The sequence below is a fragment of the Protomyctophum parallelum genome, assembly GCF_964188405.1.
Source record: "Protomyctophum parallelum genome assembly, chromosome: 4".
In the NCBI taxonomy this organism is placed as follows: domain Eukaryota; kingdom Metazoa; phylum Chordata; class Actinopteri; order Myctophiformes; family Myctophidae; genus Protomyctophum; species Protomyctophum parallelum.
The window spans coordinates 56,592,250-56,607,249 of record NC_139700.1 but is presented as its reverse complement, the minus strand read 5'-3'; the positions used below and the strand labels follow the sequence as shown (position 1 = coordinate 56,607,249).

Sequence of the window (15,000 nt, the reverse complement as noted above, 5' to 3'; positions counted from 1 at the left end):
TATACTTGTATTATATTTTCCGTATGTTAGCTTCTTTTAGCTTCCCATCGCTAGGCAATGCTTGCTTCCATATGGTGTCACTTCATCGAAATCCCCAAACTTGTCATGGCGTATGGGCGTCAATTTGACCCTTTTCACAACGTATGGGCGTCAATTTGACCCTTTTCACAGCCTTTGGGCGTCAATTTGACCCTTTTCACAGCCTATGGGGGTCAATTTGACCCTTTTCACAGCCTTTGGGCGTCAATTTGACCCTTTTCACAGCCTTTGGGTGTCAATTTGACCCTTTTCACAGCCTTTGGGCGTCAATCTGACCCTTTTCCCAACATATGGGGCTCAATTTGACCTTTTTCACAGCCTATGGGCGTCAATTTGACCCTTGTTTTTGTACCATTCAGGTCGTAGACCAGCTGACCGAAGAGATCAATGTGCTGAAGGATCAGAAGAGCGATCTGGACACACTCGTCCAGGAACAGAAACTCAAAATATCAGGTAACAATATGCTGTGTAACACTGTGGAAACACAATATAACAGGTAACAATATGCTGTGTAACACTGTCTGTCTAGGTCGTCCTCAGACGAGCCCTCCATCGTCACTTCCAGTCCTCCCGGTTCTCCATACATCTGGTCCAGTTCGTTGGTACTTAGCGCTCCTGCGTCGTTCATGAATACATCCATGTATGTTAGTGCAGGACGTCCTCATGACCGGTACCCGTGTGTTGGTTCCCACAGCACTAGTTTACTGTCTGGCAGTTCTTGATGCCTTGTTCCTGCATGCATGGTCTCTATTGCCCGGAGCAAGTTGGGAGGGACACCGTAGGCCTTAAGGTTCTTCACCCTCATACATCTGTGGATCGAGTCAAATGCCGTTTTGAAGTCGAGTACAGCAGTCAAGTTATCCTTCTTCACCTCCTCAATCATTCTCCTTAGTGCCATTAGTAGTTCTCCCCTCTCTGAAGCCATTTCCGTTCTCCCTCAGGAGAGTGTCGATGGCATGCCGTGTCCTGTTTAGTACCGCAGGTCCCGTCGCTAGTCGTGGTAGAATTAATCCTACCTCCCGTTGTTGTCGATCGCCTCTAGAGTGTTTTGGCTACATTTAGCTACTTCAGCCACATCCGGGACAACATCCGGTCCGTCGCTAAATGTGCTCCGCTGCTATAAATCGCTGGGCGCTCTGAATTCATGGAATAAACTCACTCAGTGCCACAGGACGCCTAATGACGCCTCCCCCTCAAATAACCCCGGGCCCTCGAGGTGTTTTAATGATAATGTTTTCAGACATGGAGGCCAATGTGCAGCGTGTATTTAGATGATATGGTTGTTTTCAGACATGGAGGCCAATGTGCAGCGTGTATTTAGATGATATGGTTGTTTTCAGACATGGAGGCCAATGTGCAGCGTGTATTTAGATGATGTGGTTGTTTTCAGACATGGAGGCCAATGTGCAGCGTGTATTTAGATGATATGGTTGTTTTCAGACATGGAGGCCAATGTGCAGCGTGTATTTAGATGATATGGTTGTTTTCAGACATGGAGGCCAATGTGCAGCGTGTATTTAGATGATATGGTTGTTTTCAGACATGGAGGCCAGTGTGCAACGTGTATTTAGATGATATGGTTGTTTTCAGACATGGAGGCCAGTGTGCAGCGTGTATTTAGATGATATGGTTGTTTTCAGACATGGAGGCCAGTGTGCAGCGTGTATTTAGATGATATGGTTGTTTTCAGACATGGAGGCCAATGTGCAGCGTGTATTTAGATGATATGGTTGTTTTCAGACATGGAGGACAGTGTGCAGCGTGTATTTAGATGATATGGTTGTTTTCAGACATGGAGGCCAGTGTGCAGCGTGTATTTAGATGATATGGTTGTTTTCAGACATGGAGGCCAATGTGCAGCGTGTATTTAGATGATATGGTTGTTTTCAGACATGGAGGCCAGTGTGCAGCGTGTATTTAGATGATATGGTTGTTTTCAGACATGGAGGCCAATGTGCAGCGTGTATTTAGATGATATGGTTGTTTTCAGACATGGAGGACAGTGTGCAGCGTGTATTTAGATGATATGGTTGTTTTCAGACATGGAGGCCAGTGTGCAGCGTGTATTTAGATGATATGGTTGTTTTCAGACATGGAGGCCAGTGTGCAGCGTGTATTTAGATGATATGGTTGTTTTCAGACATGGAGGACAGTGTGCAGCGTGTATTTAGATGATATGGTTGTTTTCAGACATGGAGGCCAATGTGCAGCGTGTATTTAGATGATATGGTTGTTTTCAGACATGGAGGCCAGTGTGCAGCACAGCCAGCGTGTGGAGAAGGATCTGGAGGAGTCTCAGAGCCTCTACCACCGTCTGCTCAGAGAACATCTGGAGCTGCAGGAGGACATGAACCTCCAGATCAAGGTGACACTCGGGGGTTGAACCTGGGACCTCGTCAGTGGGGGGGGGTTAGAAGGGGGTCGGACCTGGGACCAGGTCTGTGGGAGGGACTAGGAGGGGGTTGAACCTGGGACCTCGTCAGTGGGAGGTACTAGGAGGGGGTTGGACCTGGGACTTGGTCAGTAATAATCATAATAAAACTTTATTTGTTTAGTGTGTTTAGTTCCCTAAACCCGGGAATAACAAGGAATTTAAAAGATCAACTAAAAGCAAGTGGAGCGGCGTTGTCGCTATGATATGCTAATGAGCAGGACGCAGAGAGTGATGTGATTCGTTCCTCAGCGGTAGCAGCAGCATGCCAAACGGTGTTTAATAATATGTTAATTATGTGTTAATGAGCAGAACTCGGAGAGACGTGATTCGTTCCTCAACGAAGAGAGACGTGATTCGTCGTTCTTCAACACAGAGAGACGTGATTCGTTCCTCAGCGACTGCGCTCCGAGCTCCGGCTACGTTGATGGAGAAGACTCCTCCCCTTACTCCACACATCATCAGGTGACTCCTCCCCTTCCTCCATACATCATCAGGTGACTCCTCCCCTTCCTCCATACATCATCAGGTGACTCCTCCCCTTCCTCCATACATCATCAGGTGAACAACTTCACTGGTTGTGTTGCGGTGAAATATGTGACCGTCTAACATGGAGGTCTGTTAGATCTGTGGTGGATACATACCGCTACATGGAGGTCTGTTAGATCTGAATACATACCGCTACATGGAGGTCTGTTAGATCTGAATACATACCGCTACATGGAGGTCTGTTAGATCTGAATACATACCGCTACATGGAGGTCTGTTAGATCTGAATACATACCGCTACATGGAGGTCTGTTAGATCTGAATACATACCGCTACATGGAGGTCTGTTAGATCTAAATACAGACCGCTACATGGAGGTCTGTTAGATCTAAATACATACCGCTACATGGAGGTCTGTTAGATCTGTGGTGAATACATGCCGCTGTCTCTCTCTCTCGTTAAGTTGTTACTGTTATTATTGTCTTTAGGACAGAGATATGTGAGGTTAAGTTAAGGTGTTGTTGTTGTCTTTAGGACAGAGATATGTGAGGTTAAGTTAAGGTGTTGTTGTCTTTAGGACAGAGATATGTGAGGTTAAGTTAAGGTGTAGTATTAAGTTAAGGTGTTATATTTCAGGAAGGGGACGTGTCCATCCTGTTGAAGTTCCAGAGGAGAGTGAAGGAAGTGGAACAGGAGAAACAAGCTCTGCAGCGAGAACTGGACCAGAGGGAGGGCAAGGTACCTACCGTGTGTGTGTGTGTGTGTGTGTGTGTGTGTGTGTGTGTGTGTGTGTGTGTGTGTGTGTGTGTGTGTGTGTGTGTGTGTGTGTGTGTGTGTGTAATTTCTGTAACTTAGATATAACCTTTATGTAGACATAGCAGCACTATATAGTCTTTCATTATTGGAGATATTCCACTGCTCATAATCCTATAGATGATGAAGTCTGTCTGGATTCAGTGTGTGTGCTGAAACGCCTACATTGTAAATGTTAGTTTGTGAGTTTGTTTGTGAACCAGGAGACGGAGGATCAGACGACGTCTATCAGAGCAGAACTGGACCTGGAGGTTCTGAAGGTACTGGAACTCGTCGCACGCAGAAAACATTTCAGTCTTTTATTATGAAGGTCTATATAACATGTACAAACAGGTCTATATAACATGTACAAACAGGTCTATATAACATGTATAACAGATCTATATAACATGTACAAACAGGTCTATATAACATGTACAAAGAGGTCTACATAACATGTATAACAGATCTATATAACATGTATAACAGATCTATATAACATGTACAAACAGGTCTATATAACATGTATAACAGATCTATATAACATGTATAACAGATCTATATAACATGTATAACAGATCTATATAACATGTATAACAGATCTATATAACATGTATAACAGATCTATATATCATGTACAAACAGATCTATATAACATGTACAAACAGGTCTATATAACATGTATAAACATGTCTATATAACATGTATAACAGATCTATATAACAGGTCTATATAACAGGTCTATTATAACATGTATAACAGATCTATATAACATGTATAACAGATCTATATAACATGTATAACAGATCTATATAACATGTATAACAGATCTATATAACATGTATAACAGATCTATATAACAGGTCTATATAACATGTATAACAGATCTATATAACAGGTCTATATAACATGTATAACAGATCTATATAACATGTATAACAGATCTATATAACATGTATAACAGATCTATATAACAGGTCTATATAACATGTATAACAGATCTATATAACATGTATAACAGATCTGTATAACAGATCTATAAAACATGTACAAACAGAGGCAGGAGCTGGAGTCGGACAACCGGCGCGTGAAACGCGAGCTGAAGGAGCTGCGGGAGTCTCTGGCTCCCCCTGCTGGCGAGGAGGAGGCGGATCCCAGGAGGAGGGACAGCGCCCCCTACAGCGTGCTCCTGGAGCAGCTCAACTCCTCCAGCGACGAGCTGGAGATGAGGAAGGAGCAGGTTCTGATGCTGCGCTCGCACATGGTGACCCGCGAGGCTCTGAGACACAAGGTACCACACAGCAGGTTCTGATGCTGCGCTCGCACATGGTGACCCGCGAGGCTCTGAGACACAAGGTACCACACAGCCCCCCCTCCACCAGGGGGCGCTGAAACACAAGGTACCACAAGGTACCACACATCCCCCCCTCCACCAGGGGGCGCTGAAACACAAGGTACCACAAGGTACCACACATCCCCCCCTCCACCAGGGGGCGCTGAAACACAAGGTACCACAAGGTACCACACATCCCCCCCTCCACCAGGGGGCGCTGAAACACAAGGTACCACACATCCCCCCCTCCACCAGGGGGCGCTGAAACACAAGGTACCACACATCCCCCCCTCCACCAGGGGGCGCTGAAACACAAGGTACCACAAGGTACCACAAGTATTAGTTTGTTGTTTATAATAAACAATCTACTGTTTTGAGTTGTGAAACATTGATACATATACAACTACAACTTATAATGGAAAAAAAATAACTTTTTGGGGGTAGCATCTGGCATGGCGCACCAGAAATATTGGATTTTACCCCAATATTACCTTTATATACTAACTTTGATGAGTAAACTTGACCTTGAGGGGTAATCTTGACCTCAAATCATTAAAACCCCTAAAAAGTGGTATCATTTATGATTCTATGACTTTCCGTTTTTTTCGGGTGGCAGCCATATTGGATTGCGCAATATGGCAGTACCATGGGGCGCCAATCTTGGCACCCATCTTAAAATGATTAAGTACGGTGTGGACAACATCTGTGCCAAATTTGGCGAATTTGCGAGAATCTGAACCAAAAAATCCCCGGGGCCCCCGACTATCTGTTTTTACTAAAACTACAACATTACGTCACTGAGCCACGGTTGTAAGAGACTCACCGCTCACCCAAACACATCTCTCTGTTTTTACTAACACTACAACATGACGTCACTGAGCCGCGGTGGTAAGAGACTCACCTCTCACCCCAAACACATCTCTCTGTTTTTACTAAAACTACAACATGACGTCACTGAGCCGCGGTGGTAAGAGACTCACCGCTCACCCCAAACACATCTCTCTGTTTTTACTAAAACTACAACATTACGTCACTGAGCCACGGTGGTAAGAGACTCACCGCTCATCCAAACACATCTCTCTGTTTTTACTAAAACTACAACATTACGTCACTGAGCCACGGTGGTAAGAGACTCACCGCTCACCCAAACACATCTCTCTGTTTTTACTAACACTACAACATGACGTCACTGAGCCGCGGTGGTAAGAGACTCACCGCTCACCCAAACACATCTCTCTGTTTTTACTAACACTACAACATGACGTCACTGAGCCGCGGTGGTAAGAGACTCACCGCTCACCCAAACACATCTCTCTGGTTTTTACTAAAACTACAACATGACGTCACTGAGCCGCGGTGGTAAGAGACTCACCGCTCACCCAAACACATCTCTCTGTTTTTACTAAAACTACAACATGACGTCACTGAGCCGCGGTGGTAAGAGACTCACCTCTCACCCAAACACATCTCTCTGTTTTTACTAAAACTACAACATGACGTCACTGAGCCGCGGTGGTAAGAGACTCACCGCTCACCCAAACACATCTCTCTGTTTTTACTAAAACTACAACATGACGTCACTGAGCCGCGGTGGTAAGAGACTCACCGCTCACCCAAACACATCTCTCTGTTTTTACTAAAACTACAACATGACGTCACTGAGCCGCGGTGGTAAGAGACTCACCGCTCCCCCAAAACACATCTCTCTGTTTTTACTAAAACTACAACATGACGTCACTGAGCCGAGGTGGTAAGAGACTCACCGCTCACCCAAACACACCTCTCTGTTTTGACTAAAACTACAACATGACGTCACTGAGCCGCGGTGGTAAGAGACTCACCGCTCACCCAAACACACCTCTCTGGTTTTTACTAAAACTACAACATGACGTCACTGAGCCGCGGTGAAGAGAAAACACTTTATTGTTGAATTGTTAAATTAACTGTTACACAGACTGACATGTAATAATTTGTCATTATTTTATGTTTTCAGGACTTGGTGTTGGCAGAAGCACTGAGGTTCGATAACGAGGACTTTGACAGGTCAGCCATCTTGGTATCTCTACTTTAAAATACTTTGACATGTCAGCCATCTTGGTATCTCTACTTTAAAATACATTGACAGGTCAGCCATCTTGGTATCTCTTCTTTAAAATACATCGACAGGTCAGCCATCTTGATGTCTCTGATTTAACCAATTCCATCCCACCACTAGAGGCGGTATCGTGCGGGCTAAAAACGAGACGTTGCGTTCAGGAGGTCAAACACTCAGTAGAGCTCAGCAGGAGCGATGCAGATACAGAGATAGGTCTTCACTGCCCTGATCAGCTGTGTTCAGAGAAGCCAGGCTGAGCTCATTGGTGTGATTGAGGAGAAGCAGAAAACAACAGAGAAACGGGCTGAAGGCTTCATCAAAGACTCTGCAACAGGAAGTCACTCCGTTTGAGAAGAGAAGCTCTGAGCTGTCACAGCTCTCACACTCTGACGACCACCTACACCTCCTCCAGAACTTCACCTCCATCAACACCCCTCCACCCACCAAGAACTGGACAAAGGTCAATGTCCCTCAGTTCATATCCGGAGACTGTGAGGACAGCTGTGGCTCAGCTGGAGGAGACCCTAAAGGCCTATTCATAGTCTGGATTTTCGTTGGTCAGCTCACCACCGCTCCGGTGGTGAGCTGACCACCGCTCCAGTGGTGAGCTGACCACCGCTCCAGTGGTGAGCTGACCACCGCTCCAGTGGTGAGCTGACCACCGCTCCAGTGGTGAGCTCACCACCGCTCCAGTGGTGAGCTCACCACCGCTCCGGTGGTGAGCTGACCACCGGAGGTGAAATAACGTTGAGCGGTGGTGAGTAAAAACGGAGAGAAGGGCTGAAGCGGTGGGGGTGGTTTGCTCTTCATCGCGGCTCGTGACGTCATGTTGTAGTTCGGTGGTAAACTAAGCACCGGAAATCCAGACTATGAATGAGCCTTCAGTCAAGAGATGGAGAAGAAACTGTGTGATGCTGAGCTGAGGACGGTCCAACGATATGAGGTGGATGTAACTCTGCACAACCCCCACCTCAACCTGTCTGAGGATGGAAAACAAGTGCATTATGTAAACATAAGGAAGAATCTGCCAAACAACAAAGAGAGCATATTATAACACGTGCCTGTGTCTTAGGAAAACACTTTGAGGTTCAGGTTGGAGGGAAGACTTGGGTGGGATGTAGGAGTGGTGAGAGAGTCCATCAACAGGAAGGGACCAATCTATCTGAGTCCCACCAATGGTTACTGGACTATAGAGCGTCGCAGTCCTGCCCCCTTCCAGAACGACGAGTGGCCCAGGCTTTTCAAAACGTATTTTTATTTAAAGACGGTTACGCCGCGGACAAAGCCAACTCGGATCGTGGCAAATCATGACAACAAACACAATGTTTTGGGCCGATCAAATAATTTAGTAAGAAGAAAAACAAAACAAATAGTGTTGTCTCCTGACTTTATTTTCTTCTTTCAAATGATTTGATCGGCCCAAAACATTGTGTTTGTTGTCATGATTTGTCACGATCCGGGTTGTCTTTGTCCCCGCGGACAAAGACAACCCGGATCGTGACAACCGTCTTTAACAGTTTCCGTGCCTTGAATGGATTACTCCAGGTTAATGTCGCTGCCGTATCGGACATACCCGCCTTTTGTTTTATGTGTTTAATCCGCCGTAATGTAATGAATCAAAAGAAAATCCGTCTTCGTCGCAGAGTATGAGACTGGATGGCTTCGCTGTGATGACGAAACCGGAAATCGTCACATGCTGTGGGCTGCTAGGGCTTCTGGGAAATTGAGGCCAATGGAAATGCATTGGGTGCAACGCCTCATTGAAACCAATCTTGTGTGCGTCTTCCGCGTGCACCAAGATGGTGGATGCTACACACAGATCATAACAAACCACGGGAGCTTTTTTTGATGGATTTTCGCGGATTAAAAGCCCAAATAATTCAGCGTATGCTCTAAAGGTAATACAACAATCTCGGCAGTGAAGGGGGGTTGATTAAAATGCGGGTTAATCGTAAAAAACAGTCAAACTGTTAACCCATTCTGACCGGGCACCCATTTTGGTGTTAGCATCATGTTATGCTTTAGCTATTTAAAAATAGCAGATCTACAAGCTCATAGCGCGCCACCGAGTGGCGCGCTACGAGCTTGTAGGTCTGCTATTTTTGAAAAAAATCAAAGAACGACTGACATTTTTAGAATCTGATCTCGGGTCAGAATGGGTTCGTCAGACCGGCGTGTGTCCAGTGGAAACCTCGTATGAATCTGATCTCAGGTCAGAATGGGTTAAATAAATAATTTTTGAAAAGCCTATGGAGAAAATGAATGGAGAATCATTTCCTGGGCCACTCGTCGTTCTGAAAGGGGGAGGGACTGCGACGCTCTATTGCGTTGAGGAATGGAAATAAGTAGCAGGCTTATGAGGAGGGTCTGGTCTCCTCTTATGAGGAGGGTATGGTCTCCTCTGGTGGCCCCGGGGGCCACATGCGGCCCTCACCTTCACTCAATGCGGCCCTCAGGTTAATATCAACTGGCGGCCCCCAGGGGCCACGTGAGGCCTACATGTATACATCATATAAAGTGGTTGTTTCATATTTTTTATATCAGATCTACAGATCTACACACATTGAATGAAGACGGAGAGCTGTGGCTGGTGTATGAAGGCCTCAAGGAGACCAACAGGTAAACAAAGGGTTAATGTCATGTCTCAGCAGCAGTCAAAGGGTTAACCATTAGTTACAGTGTGTCGTTAAACACCTTGACGTTTTGTCAGATTACTTTTAGTCAGATTACTTTTAGTCAGATTACTTTTAGTCAGATTACTTTTAGTCAATTAGACAATTTACAATGTAGGCATTTAGCAGACGCTCTTAATCCAGAGCGACTTACATTAAGCAAGAACAAAAAGCATGGGAATACATCACATAAAAGCATTTATCATGAAACATGTGTAAGCTAAGAACGTAACTAGAACATATCTATATAATGATACTATACATATAAACTATACATATATACTATACTATGTACCCCTCATGGCCCCCAATATAAATGGACTGCTACAATAACCTTAATAATAGAGACAATACACCATAAATAAATACTGAAACCAGATATAATCATTAGGGAAGGTGTATATGTGTACTATTATGTAAACTCTTCATTTCCATTTTCCAGCCATTCAGTTGCAGCAAAAAAATAATAATTTGGGGACCCCCGAAAATAATTTGGCGACCCCCAGATGGGTCTGAAAAGGTGGGTTTTCAGACTACGGCGGAAGATTGGGAGTGATGCTGCAGTTCTGACTGCAATGGGAAGTGCATTCCACAGTTTTGGGGCCAGAAAGGAGAAGAGTCTGGGACGTGTGGAGCGTTGTCCCGGCGTTTTTAGTGAGGGTACTTCCAGCTGATCTGAGTGCGCGGGAGGGTTTGTAGGGTTCAATCATACTTGCAAGATATGGGGGAGCCATACCTTTGGTTGCTTTGAATGCCAGCATCAGAGTTTTGTATTCTGTGCGGGCAGCGACCGGGAGCCAGTGGAGGGAGCGGAGCAGGGGGGAGACATGTGAGAATTTTGGCTGGTTGAAGACCAAGCGAGCTGCGGCATTTTGGATCAACAGATTAGTTTTAGTCAGATTAGTCAGATTAGTTTTAGTCAGATTAGTTTTAGTCAGTTAGACAGATTAGTTATTGTGGCGACTGTCTGTTCAAAATAACAGACTGAATGACAATGTGCTCACCTCTGCCCCCCTCAGGCTGCTGGAGGAATAACAGACTGAATGACAATGTGCTCACCTCTGCCCCCCTCAGGCTGCTGGAGGAATAACAGACTGAATGACAATGTGCTCACCTCTGCCCCCCTCAGGCTGCTGGAGGAATAACAGACTGAATGACAATGTGCTGAACTCTGCCCCCTACAGGCTGCTGGAGGAACAGCTGCAGGAGCAGGCGGCGTCCCACAGGGAGCAGAGCGAGGACCTGAGGGAGGAGCTTAGGAGGGCGCGCAAGGACAACGACACGCAGCAGTCGCTATTGGCTCAGAGCATGATGATGTCACAGGAGGCGCGCGTCGACGCAGGCCTGCGCCACGAGATCACCTGCCTGGCCTCCGACAACCTGGTGGGTGTGGCCTGTTGTCATTAGCCAATCATCATCTGCCTGGTGGTTGTGGAATGTTGTTATTAGCCAATCATAGGCCTGGTGGGTGTGGCCTGTTATTAACCAATCAGGTGATTAATCAGGTGTGTTTCAGTGTATATTGAGGTGATTAATCAGGTGTGTGTGTTTCAGGTGATTAACCCATTCTGACCTGAGATCAGATTCTATAAATGTTGATCTGATCTCAGGTCAGAATGGGTTAATCACCTGAAACACACACACCTGATTAATCACCTGGCCGGGCCGTGTTCTGTCCGGGCCGTTATATTAATTTTCCAACGTGAATTTCACCCAATTGGACTTTCCACTTGTTCCTTAAAGGGATAGTTCAGATTTATTTAACTTAAGCTGTATGAAATACTTGCCATTATTATAGTGGTTGCAACTGTATTCATTGATTGCCCGAGTCCCGTGGTGGGAGTTCTGCTCTGGTTTTAGTGAATATTAAGTAGTTCTGGTCATTTTGTGTGTGTGTGGGGGGGGGGGGCACAGGGGGGCCACGCAGTAAAGGTAAATGAATCCACAAAACTAACGTTATTTGTATTGTTGACCTATTTCTAAAATATTAGTGCAACTTTCGTTATTTTTTTACCCCTCTATCACAATCACGGAACTATGTTTTTTGTGTCCATATCACTACGCCCAAAAAATAGTTCCATGTGATAGAGGGGTCAAAGTTGAACGAAAGTCGCACTAATGTTTTAGAAATAGGTCAACAATACAAATTACGTTCGTTTTGTGAATTAATTTACTTTTACTGCGTGGCCCCAGTGCCCCCCCCCCCCCCCCCCCCCCACAAAATGACCAGAACTACTTAATATTGACCAAAACCAGAGCAGAACTCCCACCACGGGACTCGGGCAATCAATTAATACAGTTACAACCACTATATTAATGGCAAGTATTTCATACAACTTAAGTTCAAAAAATCTGAACTAACCCTTTAATTGACTCATTAACACATCTGTCACTTTGACCAGTAAGCTCCGTCCTCAGATCTTCTGCCACTATGAGCAGTTTAACCCATTCTGACCTGAGATCAGGTTCTAAAAAAAATGTCTTCTACATCCTGACAGTTTTCTGAAAAAGCTATGTTTCTATGTCAGTCGTTCTTCTTGGATTAAAAAAAAATAGCAGGCCTACAAGCTCGTATCGCGCCACTCGGTGGCGCGCTATGAGCTTGTAGATCTGCTATTTTTCAATAGCTAAAGCATAACATGATGCTAACACCATTAGGGGTTCCCCACCCCAGAATGTGTTTTAATAAATCAGCTGTCTGTGTGTGTTCTCCAGAATGGGTTCTAATCAGCTGTCTGTGTGTGTTCTCCAGAATGGGTTCTAATCAGCTGTCTGTGTGTGTTCTCCAGAATGGGTTCTAATCAGCTGTCTGTGTGTGTTCTCCAGAATGGGTTCTAATCAGCTGTCTGTGTGTGTTCTCCAGAATGGGTTCTAATCAGCTGTCTGTGTGTGTTCTCCAGAATGGGTTCTAATCAGCTGTCTGTGTGTGTTCTCCAGAATGGGTTCTAATCAGCTGTCTGTGTGTGTTCTCCAGAATGGGTTCTAATCAGCTGTCTGTGTGTGTTCTCCAGAATGGGTTCTAATCAGCTGTCTGTGTGTGTTCTCCAGAATGGGTTCTAATCAGCTGTCTGTGTGTGTTCTCCAGAATGGGTTCTAATCAGCTGTCTGTGTGTTCTCCAGAATGGGTTCTAATCAGCTGTCTGTGTGTGTTCTCCAGAATGGGTTCTAATCAGCTGTCTGTGTGTTCTCCAGAATGGGTTCTAATCAGCTGTCTGTGTGTTCTCCAGAATGGGTTCTAATCAGCTGTCTGTGTGTTCTCCAGAATGGGTTCTAATCAGCTGTCTGTGTGTTCCCCAGAATGGGTTCTAATCAGCTGTCTGTGTGTGTTCTCCAGAATGGGTTCTAATCAGCTGTCTGTGTGTGTTCTCCAGAATGGGTTCTAATCAGCTGTATATGTGTGTTCTCCAGAATGGGTTCTAATCAGCTGTCTGTGTGTGTTCTCCAGAATGGGTTCTAATCAGCTGTCTGTGTGTTCTCCAGAATGGGTTCTAATCAGCTGTCTGTGTGTGTTCTCCAGAATGGGTTCTAATCAGCTGTCTGTGTGTGTTCTCCAGAATGGGTTCTAATCAGCTGTCTGTGTGTGTTCTCCAGAATGGGTTCTAATCAGCTGTCTGTGTGTTCTCCAGAATGGGTTCTAATCAGCTGTCTGTGTGTGTTCTCCAGAATGGGTTCTAATCAGCTGTCTGTGTGTTCTCCAGAATGGGTTCTAATCAGCTGCCTGTGTGTTCTCCAGAATGGGTTCTAATCAGCTGTCTGTGTGTGTTCTCCAGAATGGGTTCTAATCAGCTGTCTGTGTGTGTTCTCCAGAATGGGTTCTAATCAGCTTTATATGTGTGTTCTCCAGAATGGGTTCTAATCAGCTGTATATGTGTGTTCTCCAGAATGGGTTCTAATCAGCTGTCTGTGTTCTCCATAATGGGTTCTAATCAGCTGTCTGTGTGTGTTCTCCAGAATGGGTTCTAATCAGCTGTCTGTGTGTTCTCCAGAATGGGTTCTAATCAGCTGTCTGTGTGTTCTCCAGAATGGGTTCTAATCAGCTGTCTGTGTGTGTTCTCCAGAATGGGTTCTAATCAGCTGTCTGTGTGTGTTCTCCAGAATGGGTTCTAATCAGCTGTCTGTGTGTTCTCCAGAATGGGTTCTAATCAGCTGTCTGTGTGTGTTCTCCAGAATGGGTTCTAATCAGCTGTCTGTGTGTGTTCTCCAGAATGGGTTCTAATCAGCTGTCTGTGTGTGTTCTCCAGAATGGGTTCTTAATCAGCTGTCTGTGTGTTCTCCAGAATGGGTTCTAATCAGCTGTCTGTGTGTGTTCTCCAGAATGGGTTCTTAATCAGCTGTCTGTGTGTGTTCTCCAGAATGGGTTCTAATCAGCTGTCTGTGTGTGTTCTCCAGAATGGGTTCTAATCAGCTGTCTGTGTGTTCTCCAGAATGGGTTCTAATCAGCTGTCTGTGTGTTCTCCAGAATGGGTTCTAATCAGCTGTCTGTGTGTTCTCCAGAATGGGTTCTAATCAGCTGTCTGTGTGTGTTCTCCAGAATGGGTTCTAATCAGCTGTCTGTGTGTTCTCCAGAATGGGTTCTAATCAGCTGTCTGTGTGTGTTCTCCAGAATGGGTTCTAATCAGCTGTCTGTGTGTGTTCTCCAGAATGGGTTCTAATCAGCTGTCTGTGTGTGTTCTCCAGAATGGGTTCTAATCAGCTGTCTGTGTGTGTTCTCCAGAATGGGTTCTAATCAGCTGTCTGTGTGTGTTCTCCAGGTGCTCATGGAGCAACGAGAGAAGCAGGACAAGAACCTCAGAAAGCTTTACAAACAGCTGAAGATCTACCGGCGCAGAGTGGACGAGCTGGAAGGTACAGTAATAATGTACAGTAATGTACAGTAATAATGTACAGTAAGTTACAGTAATGTAGTGTTGTTTTCGTCGACTAAAACTAAGACGAAAAATGTTCGTCGACTACCTTTTTTCACTGACTAAAACTAAATAAAAACGAATCTATGATGACTAAAACTATAAGACTAAATATACGGACAATTTCGTCGACAAATAAAAACTAGACTAAAATGTTAGGAAGAGACTAGTGGACAAGAGATCCAGTTTTATGCTGGGTTGCATGCTGAAAATAGCAGATATACAATCTCACAACGTGTCGCGTT

At 45.1% G+C, this 15,000-nt stretch overlaps 1 protein-coding gene across 1 annotated transcript in view; it reads left to right on the top strand.

The window, feature by feature from the left end:
* Nucleotides 1-15,000, top strand: part of LOC310857296 (unconventional myosin-Va-like) — a gene marked incomplete at its 3' end in the record, with an annotated part of 109,748 nt that overhangs the window by 84,719 nt on the left and 10,029 nt on the right. Inside the window, exons 24-34 of the mRNA XM_083762909.1 lie at nt 399-492; nt 2,280-2,404; nt 2,783-2,935; nt 3,596-3,697; nt 3,976-4,032; nt 4,809-4,991; nt 5,057-5,107; nt 7,078-7,127; nt 9,724-9,798; nt 11,036-11,234; nt 14,603-14,696. Coding sequence (XP_083619035.1) covers nt 399-492; nt 2,280-2,404; nt 2,783-2,935; nt 3,596-3,697; nt 3,976-4,032; nt 4,809-4,991; nt 5,057-5,107; nt 7,078-7,127; nt 9,724-9,798; nt 11,036-11,234; nt 14,603-14,696 — 1,183 coding nt within the window. The remainder of the gene's footprint in view (nt 1-398; nt 493-2,279; nt 2,405-2,782; nt 2,936-3,595; nt 3,698-3,975; nt 4,033-4,808; nt 4,992-5,056; nt 5,108-7,077; nt 7,128-9,723; nt 9,799-11,035; nt 11,235-14,602; nt 14,697-15,000) is intronic.